This window comes from Etheostoma cragini, chromosome 9, assembly GCF_013103735.1.
Source record: "Etheostoma cragini isolate CJK2018 chromosome 9, CSU_Ecrag_1.0, whole genome shotgun sequence".
Taxonomy (NCBI): Eukaryota; Metazoa; Chordata; class Actinopteri; order Perciformes; family Percidae; genus Etheostoma; species Etheostoma cragini.
This window is the reverse complement of record NC_048415.1, coordinates 13350598-13360507: the sequence shown is the minus strand read 5'-3', so window position 1 is coordinate 13360507 and position 9910 is coordinate 13350598. Positions and strand designations below refer to the sequence as shown.

Sequence of the window (9910 nt, the reverse complement as noted above, 5' to 3'; positions counted from 1 at the left end):
GAACTCTCAGAGGAAACTGAGTTGACACTAAATTGATACAAAGCTGGATTACCAATGTATTGGGTAAGTGTAGGGGTAACAACAAATGGTTGCCTTGGGACCCCATGGCCATGCTCCACAATTAAGGAGTAGGGAAATTACTTTTTTCTGTGGTGAAGAAATACTCATCTCCTAAGGTACCAATATCCATTACAAGTAAAAGTCCTGCGTTCAAAATCTGACTTATAAAAGTAGGATACATTAGCAGAAAAGTACTCAGCAAAACATACCTAAATCTAGGCTACTCATCATGCATAACAGCCCCTGTAACTGACAAATTAGCCTATATCGTTTTTAATTAATAATACTAAGTATGGTTGTATTGTGGCTGGTTGTGGTGGAATTAGTTATAACCAGCCTACTTAATGTAAAGTTTTGTAGCTGAGTCCAGGGGTCGGCCCTCTCCAAAGGGTCTGGATAAATCTGAGCAGATGTGAGATGGGAAATTCTTCAACACAAATGATTTTTTTGCACTTTTCTATAAGCTTTACTTTTTTTGTTAAATATTGGAAATTTGAGAAAAGTGCGATGGAAAACGGTCCCAACCACACATAAATGTAAGAAACCAAAAGCCCAAAACAGTTTTGAACCAATGGTTTAATCTTGTTAGATTTTCTAAAACAGACAGCCCGTTTCTGGGTCCCGACCATACACTTTAACTAGTAACATACAAACATGACTATTACATGTATATTAATATACAGTCTATGTTCCCGACTTCACTGCAGTGTTTTGAATTTGGTCCGAGAGTGAGCTCGCGGGGCCCCGTGCGGTCAACCGGAGGAATTCACATGCGAGGCTGGGTGTCACACGCCCTCTACGTCACCAAGCTATAGACTCAAAAGTGAAGACGCTCAACTTTTCTGTCTCCACTTTGTCCTCTCGCTCTGTGCTGTCACCTCCTCCGTCCACAGCTGCGGAGACGCAATGCAGCAGGAGAAACATGATCATTAACTCGGCACGGAATATTTCGCAACAAGTCTTCTGACTCACCACGGGCAGCCCTTCACCACAGGTAGCCTACACTCACTTGGCCGATTGTTTTTCTAGGTAACTCTTTGTTCTTCTTTTTGGGGATTGTAATTTAGTTCTCTCCGTTTCATATGTTGTTTTTGGGGATATGCAGTCTCTCTGTGGGAGTATCACATCCCTCCTCCGCTGTTACTGGTAGACCAACTCGGACAGGTAGGGCTAATTGCATCATAAATGCTTCTCAAGTCATGAAGAAAACTATAGGCTACTCTAGCGTGTGTTACGTGGAATCTCGTTTTGCTGCATGTCTGTAATGTTTACTCAAATAAACGTTTGTAGCTACAGGTAGAAAATGCGGAATTAATCTGCGGATGCATGTCATGTCACTTGACTGAGCGTGCTGTTTTGGCTTTCTTTATGATGTTCCCACGGTGACTATCTTGTTTAACTTTATTCAAAGCAGCTTCTCCCAGTAAATGGGTTTTGGCATGTGCACTTGCCTTTTGGAATTGAGAAATTAAATCTCTATTGGCCTTGTGTGAATTGGCACCATGCACTGATTTGGCATATAAAGCATTTCAGTTTAGACTTTGCCTTTCTCTTATTATTCTACTTTTGCTTTCATTTAATGTCATTTAAAACTATATAACTGGATTTGAAATGTCTACAAGGCATTTATAGATTATATATATCTTAAATGTAGGGCTGCATATAATCAGTTTCATTAACAAAGAATCTTCTCGATTATTAGATTGATTGGTCTAGAAAAAGTCAGAAAATAGTCAATAATTTATTAATTAATGTTCCAGAAACCAAGATGATGTATGTCTTGAACTCTTACAGCAACACTAGAGAACTTTTCCCGCTTTGGGCCCCCTACAGGTTGGAAGCGGTAGACCTGTAGTTCGAATGAACTGGACAATGTAATGTAGGCTAATGGACAATTCCGCTTCCAACCTGTAGGGGGGAGGAAGCTGAAAAAGTTTTCTAGTGTTGCTTTAATTGGTCCAACAGTCCAAAACCTAAAGATATTCTGTCAACTATGACATAAGAAGGAGAGGTAGCCTACCGCAGGTCCAACATCCCGGCCGCGCTCAGACTCTACAACACCTGCACTACCTGATAATGTTGTAGTTTCTGTTCCTGCGTTTCCTTTACTCCACACACTCTGGATATCTTTACTATCTGTATTTATATATATTTTTTTCAGTTACAAGTACTTACTTTTTCAATATTATTTATGGTTCCCTACTTTTGCTAAACTATTTTAATTACATTTTTAATTTAATTTAACGTCACTCACTTACATTGCAATATTGTTTTTCTGTACCATTGCAACCGCACTTTACGAAACCTTTATTTGATGTCACTTACATTCAGCAATACCTTCTGCTCAATGTCTGCTGTTTGCTTGTTTTGTGTTTACTTGTGTATTTGTTTGTTTTTGCTCTTATTGTAGAAAATGCTGCTGCTGTAATAAGGAAATTTCCCCCGCTGTGGGATGACTAAAGTATAATCTAATCTAATCTAATAACAGGGCTCAACAGTAAAGGTTTTAAAGATTGAGTCGATTGGGAATCGTTCTGTTGCCTTTGGTTGCCCCCTGTGACAACCAACTACCTGTTAAATGTTGGTGTTTTTTCCAATTTAATAAAAAAATAACCATAACTGGAAAATCTTATTTCAAAAGCAGTCCATATTTTGTTTGGTTGTCTCCGTAAAGGTTAAACACTACGTTTGTGTGCAACACATCTTAGCTGCTTAGCGACCTCTTTCCACGCATGTGCGTTTGCCGTGAAAAAATGTTCTGTTCACGTTAACTCCGCATGTTAAATTGTGAAATTATATTGCCACTGCCATTATTTCATGGTTTCATGATTAAAATGTGTGGTATGGTTGCATACGAAATGAATTGCTCCAGATATTGGCAGTTTAAAACATGGCAACTGTATTGTCAATTTTGGCAACCATAAACTGATGCTTGGTTGCCAAGCCGGCAACTGCTTTAAAAAGTTAGCATAAAGCCCTGCATAAGACAAAGAAAAACAACATACCCTTACATTGAGAAGCAGGAAATAGGAAAGTTTAGCATGTGTTGCTTGATAATTAACGACTAGGCCTATTCAATACAATTTTGCTATACTTCAGTTGATTAATGAGTGATTCATGTTCCACTTCCTTTGTTTCCCACTCTCTTTCCACAGACCCACCTCTAAAATGGCCCAACAGAACTACAGTTGTCATTATAATGAGTCCATGGGCTTCTTCTACAAAAGCCACGATGAGGATAAATGGGACAAAACCAATCTCATCCTGGTGCAGGTGGTGGGCTCTCTCTTCTGCTGTTTCATCCTGGTCTCCAACGCCATGGTTATAGCTGCTGTCATCACCAATAAGAGGTTTCACTACCCTTTCTATTATCTTCTAGCAAACCTCGCCGCCTCTGACTTCCTGGCAGGCATAGCATACGTGTACCTCATGTTTAACACAGGTGAGGTGTCTCGGAAACTTACAGTTAAAGGATACTTCATCCGTCAAGGTCTTCTGGATATCAGTCTCTCAGCTTCGCTGGCTAACCTGCTGGTAATAGCTCTAGAGCGCTACATCTCTGTCATGAACTGGAAAGTCCACAGTAACCTGACAAAGAGGAGGGTGACCCTGCTGATCGTGCTGGTGTGGGCCATCTCCATCTTCATGGGGGCTGTGCCGAGTCTGGGCTGGAACTGCATCTGCAACCTGAGCGACTGCTCCCGGCTGGCTCCCATCTTCAGCAGGAGCTACCTGATCTTTTGGTCTGTGTCTAACCTGGTGGTGTTCCTGGTGATGGTGGTCATCTATACAAGGATCTACACCTACGTCAAGAGGAAGACGGCGGTGCTGACACCACACACCAGCGGCTCCATCAACCGCAAGAGGACGCCCATTAAGCTCATCAAGACAGTCATGGTTGTGCTCGGTAAGTGCTTATCGTAAAATTGCTGTCTGTGCAGGATCATCGATACAGTGAGTCAGAACGTTTTATGCATTAGTCAGGTGTAAGTAGCTGTGTGTGTGTGTGTCTTTCATCAGGGTCACAAAGTCTGGGCAATTCACTGCTGAGTCACAGTTGAACATGGTGTAATCTGTTTCCCTGATAAGAAGGAAAACCTTGAGCATAACACCAACACCAACAATTGTGCTTTCAGTAAACGTGTTGGGGGCTTGTATGGGGTATGAGGGAGCCTTTAATAAGGGAGTAAAAGACTCCTTTTTTTCTGTCCAGTGGCTTAAACCTATGACTCATTCTGGTGTTTAATTATTTGCTAAATTGATTAATCATTCATACTATAAAATGTAAAAATATATTAAAACATGTCCCTTACAAATTTTTCAGAGCCCAAAGGGACATCTTTAAAGTGCTTGTTCTGTCCAACTAACAGTCAAAGATCCTAAACTATTTAGATTACAGGATGTAAAACAGGAAAACATTTGAGAAGCTGAAGCCGGAGATTTTTGGTAATGTGTTACTTTTGTCGGTTGGTATTTGTAAACACAGCATGCAGAGTTGGCACTGGATTAACAAGAGACAGTGTAGAGAGATTGTATCTTTGTATAGATGCTAAATGTTGCCTTGTGCATTAGTATTGGATGCCAAGGAGCTGGCAAAGCGAGGGTATTAGGAATTAGAGCGATCTGCAGGCACCCAAAAACATCCCCACACACAGCTAAACAAGAAGAAAAGAGAAAATCCAGGTAGAGGGCGGGGTCTCTGCAGATACAGACACAACCGCATACACCAGTTGGTCACAACTTATGATTGTAAGGTATTCCTTTTGAATTAATCCTGCATAATATACCTTTTCAAATAATTAATCATGAAGTTATAGGCAATTTTATTTTCAATCAATCAATAAATCAAGCAACTTATTGCTTGATTAAGAAAGCCTGAAAGATTCCTCTTTTTCTACCCTTGACACAGATATCCTGGTCTGCCTTTCTTTGTCTAGGTGTTGTAACTGGATACCTTACAGTCAAATTGTTCCCCTCCCAGCCCTTTCCTTTTGAGAACGGAGCAGTAGGACTGCCCCAACCAATTAAAAAAAACAGCCTCTTAAAGGGGCGCTATGCAGTTTAAAAAAAAACTATAGAACTTCGGAATAGATATCTGGGGGCTCCTATGTTTACTTGTGTCTGACCCCTAACTCGGTCAATCTGCTGTTTCCTCTTTCTTTGTTCCTCCGACCAATGCTTTCCTAGCTTTCTACTACTTTTTGCTGGCTCGGCCATTACAATAGTGTGAAAAACATTGGTACCTTGTCAGTTGGTTCTTGAATGGGCATATGTGTGAAGTGCCGGCTGATATAAGTGACTCGCCGGCTGAAAGTTGCAAGTGTGGTTTTTCCGGTCACAGGCGTTAGGGGGGAGCAAGACGACCACCATTCAACTCAAAAAAAGTCATATAACCATTCCAATGAATCCGAAGCTGTTCAGTTAAGGCAAATTAAGCTAAAAAACAACAACTGCATAGTTCCCCATTTAATTAACAATCTCATGCACATGTATAACACACAATGTACATAGTAAGTCACCATACCAACCAACTCTGAGACTGATGTATTTCAGGTTAGATACGTTTATTTTCGTGTTCAATGTGCTCAGTTTTTGTTTTCATACACGTATGCACTTTATACAGTTAAAAACTATGCATGAGATACTTTTGGGGACTTAGCACGGTTACCCTGCAGGATAATGGTCTGTCATTGTTCTTTGTCTCTTGGGCACTCGGCTTGTTGGCTGGCCAGATGGCTTGATGCAGTTTGTAGCGTAGGAGATGTCTGCCTTTATTCCAGACTGCTGTGTAATTATCTCTCTTTGCAAGGACACTGCTCCTGAGCCTGTGTGGCGTACCACACCGCACCACACCACACTGGCCTTCATTGAACATCCCCTTCTCCCCACCCATCCAATAAAAAAAAAAAAACTATACTTGAGGACTTTGTCAATTGCTTTCAGATGCTTTGCGGAGTTCCCAAGAGCTTTTGGAACTGTTAGTACCAAGTGTCATTGTTAAATTGTTGAGATGGTGCTGTGATATCTGGGTGTTTTTAAAAAATGCACTTTTGTAACATGTCCCTCAAATAACACGCCAGCGATATCTGAAAGTAAAAGGAAGGAAATCTTAAGACTTCTGAGGCATTGAGTCAGGTCCAGGTCAATGAGATATATTTGTCAGGAAAAAAAAGTAGTTGACTTTTGTTTGAGATTAAAGGCAGTCTGTTCAAGTAGAACTGGTAACCGGACAAACCAGTTTGGAGACACTTAACCCACATTATGCTTTGCATAATTAGTAAAATGAACGAGTCTTTAAGCGTTATACAGTTGGACACCTAAAAAGTAGAGAAAAAAACTTATGTTTAAATTTGCACATGTAATTTAGTGACTTTGATATGACGTCTATTGTATTCTCTTGGTTTACGCTTGTACTTGTAGTTTAATAGCCTAGAGCAATTATTTATATCTGAGACAGCTGGGGCCTGTATGTTAAGAGAAGCATCAAATTACACCATGCAGATTAAAATGTTCTTTTTATTCTTTGAGTACAACCACAATCGTCAAAGGAATACCAACTGAGAAAAGGAACATGCTTGAAATGTTTGTTCTTAAAACCCTCTGTTTCTCTGTCGTAGATTAAAGGGGAAAAAGTCCATTTTTAAACTTCAATACATGAAAAACTGCCAATAAAAGACCATTAAATGGGGTCCCACGCAATTCCAGTTCAGTTCACTTTATTTTGAACATCTGGGCTATCAAAGACAAAGACAAACCGGAAGAAGAATGAGTTTATGAATAGAAATTTACCGTAAAAATGTGGCAAACATTTTGACTTTCAGGCTTAAGAGCAGTAAAAAATCGTAAAAACACCTCTACAAGACCCTTTCTGTACTCTGTACACATGTATCCATGCTTGCATGTGAGGCAAACAAAGAGAGAGAACTTGTTTTTGTTCTGCAGATTTGTTGAGGCGGTAGAGATGAAGGTAGTTCAGACAAGTTGCTGCTTGTGGCTTGTCCTTTCAGTTCCAAAAACTCTCAGTAACTCTGTTTGTGTCCAAACATGTTTGAAATCAAGCACTGCTTCAGTATTTGAGTGCAGATGTGTCAAAAATGACAATTAGTTGCAGCCCTAACCTTGCCGTTAAGTTAGCCATATCTGGATTATCTCCACCACCCTGGCTCTTACAGTAGATAACTATGTTTTTTGACCGTTTCTACCTGCCAGTTCAATTTTCACTACCAACATAGGAGTGCAGTGTGCAAAAGTTAATTGAAATTTGGAAGCACATAAGAATGTTTTGTAAAAGTATTTTTTTAGGTTTTTAGGATAGTTAATGAAGTACTTGTCAATGATTTACAGATCAGAATCGATATGTTATTTTGCATGAATGCGTTTAAAATCCACAGGTTAACCTGTAGAAAACATCTTTTGAATACATTTGAAGTAGAGCAAAACCTCTTCCTCTCTCCCCTCTCTGTCGCACAGGCTATGAATGTGCAGAATAGCCAGTTGGAACGCTCCCTCTATCTGAAATTACCTGTGATTGGTCTCCCATCACGGACAAATCTGAAAACGAAGCTAAGAGGAGATGCAGAAGTGTAGTTTTCTCTTAGAACACCTGAATTACAATATCCTGAAAGATTATTATAGATTATAATTTTTGAATTGCTGCAAAGGTTTGACATAGGCAGACAGTATTTGCTTTCTTCCCAAGAGTTTAAGATAACAAAGTTCACTTACCAGCACCGCCAAAGATTATGTTTGATCTGTGTTCAATACAAAAAGTTGTGGTTTTATTGGGGGTTTATGTGCCAGACTATTTCTAGGCTTGCTTGACAACTTCTCGGTAAAGACAAGACCTCAGAAAGTTACTGTGCCCAGCCAAGAAACAGCACTTAAAAACTATTAGTATAAGTACCCTATTTCTAAATTTGAACTTGACCTTTTTTTTATTTACATGCTGAAACATGCACATAAAATAGAGGATACATGTGAGAAATAAGCATAACATAAACCTAACTGATTTGCTGTATTTTTCCTGAAGGGGCCTTTGTGATCTGCTGGACTCCCGGCCTGGTGGTTCTGCTGCTGGACGGCCTCAACTGCACGAGTTGTCACGTCATGAAATTAAAAATGTGGCTGCTGCTCCTGGCTGTACTCAACTCCGTTATGAACCCTTGCATCTACTCCTACAAGGATGAGGAAATGTGGACAACCTTCAAGAACCTCATGCGCTGCATTGGTAACGGCACACGGCGGCAGCGGTCGACGAGGGCCAACGCCAGGCCGCTTAGCTCTGGTCAGGATACGGGAAACAGTCAGCCTCCATCAGAGGAGACAAAAAAAGACGATCAGGGCATTCTTTGAACCTGCAAATTTAACTTATTAAGAATTAACCAGAACTTCTGTCCAGCTCGGATTGGACACATCTTATGAAGTTAGAGTTGAATTGAAAGAGAAACTATCAATTGGTCTCAAGGGGTCATTGTAGTCCTAAAAGTACTTTCTTAGAGAGGCACTGCAGGCCAGCTGCTCCAGTGGAGAGCAGTGAAATGGAGATAATAAGAGACCTTGATGCACAACTAGATCCCCAAATGGATGCAAAGATGTGCTTTTTTTTAGTTTTTGTCAGGGTTTTACAGTTTTTAGATCCAGTACTCCCATTCATGTGTATTGGGAGATTTGGGTTTCTGTTTCATTCTGCTCTTTTTGTCTTCGTCATCACATCCCTGCTGGTTATTTCAACATGGACAATTCTACTCTGTAATGGCTGAAAAAAGAATCCAGTCTAAAGTACACAGTGGTACGTTTCTACTTTTACCCCCCAAAAGGGTAAAAATCATCATGCAAAGGGGGAATTTCTCCCTAATATAAAATGTGTGTACATCTGATTGCCTTTCTGTTTACTTCCTGTGTAAACGTTAAGGGAAGCAATGCTATAATGGATGATCTAGTTAAGACGTGCAACTTGTTTGAAGTCAGGTATGCCTACTATAAAGTTGTAGGTTTGCTTGGGTAGGGCACAGCTTTAAAATTGATTTCCTGTTTTTAAACAGCCAATGAAAGGTACTGTTAACTGCTGTTCTCAATATATCTACTTGTAAATCCTGTTAAATGCCTAAAAGAAGAGGTGAGATAATTACAAATGTATGACAGCTAGTATCCTCAGCATGACCTGCTTGTTTTGACCATCATTTGCAATTAAGTCTACGAAATCACACCCTGCTTTCTTTTGTAAAGCAAGTTGCCCTCTGGGGAACAGATAAGAGTCACTCCTTTCTTTCCCCGTCTGTCATCTTTTTATCAGTTCTTATGCAGATCTCATGGAGGCAAACTTGTTCCCCCTGTAGCATGTTTTTACACATCCTCTTGAACTCACTGAGTGGCTGCTGCTGCTCTACAGAAACAGCTCATAAATGACGGTTGTAAAAGGATGTTGCGACACACGGAATTCCTGCTTGAGTTTCAAACAATACCCTGTGTACCTGCAGGATTTGACTGAATAGACTACCCACATACAAGCCCCCCCTCTCCCCAGACTGCTCTGACGCCTCCATTGCAAAATTATTGACAGGGTACAAATGACGTTTCTTTAACCTGCTGTACAGTATTTATGCCACTCCTGCTGTAAAAGACATGACATTATTAAAGCTATTTCATTTTTATTCTGGTAGTGTAGGAATGTCACACATTGAAAGGAGTGAGTGCAAAGGTTTAACAGCTACAATGGTGGTGTTTCTTTATCTAACCACGATTATTCATGCTCATTCTTGTGTAGTGACTTTTCAAGTGCAGGCCATTTAAAAAAAAATAAATAATAATTTTGTATAGTAATAGTTTTTAACTTTGTGTTGTTTTTGTCAAA

The 9910-nt window shown here is 40.1% G+C and overlaps 1 protein-coding gene across 3 annotated transcripts in view; it reads left to right on the top strand.

The window, feature by feature from the left end:
- The first annotated feature begins 786 nt into the window (after positions 1 to 786).
- Positions 787 to 9910, top strand: part of lpar3 (lysophosphatidic acid receptor 3) — a 22909-nt gene continuing 13785 nt past the window's right edge. The window contains exons 1-3 of one of the 3 annotated variants that reach the window (XM_034881963.1): positions 787 to 1089; positions 3216 to 3967; positions 8090 to 9879. In XM_034881963.1, the coding sequence (XP_034737854.1) occupies positions 3229 to 3967; positions 8090 to 8412 (1062 nt within the window). In that variant the 5' untranslated portion in view covers positions 787 to 1089; positions 3216 to 3228 and the 3' untranslated portion in view covers positions 8413 to 9879. Of the gene's footprint in view, positions 1090 to 3215; positions 3968 to 8089; positions 9880 to 9910 lie in introns of those variants that run through there. The other 2 variants (XR_004657956.1, XM_034881962.1) reach the window with 2 other exon arrangements.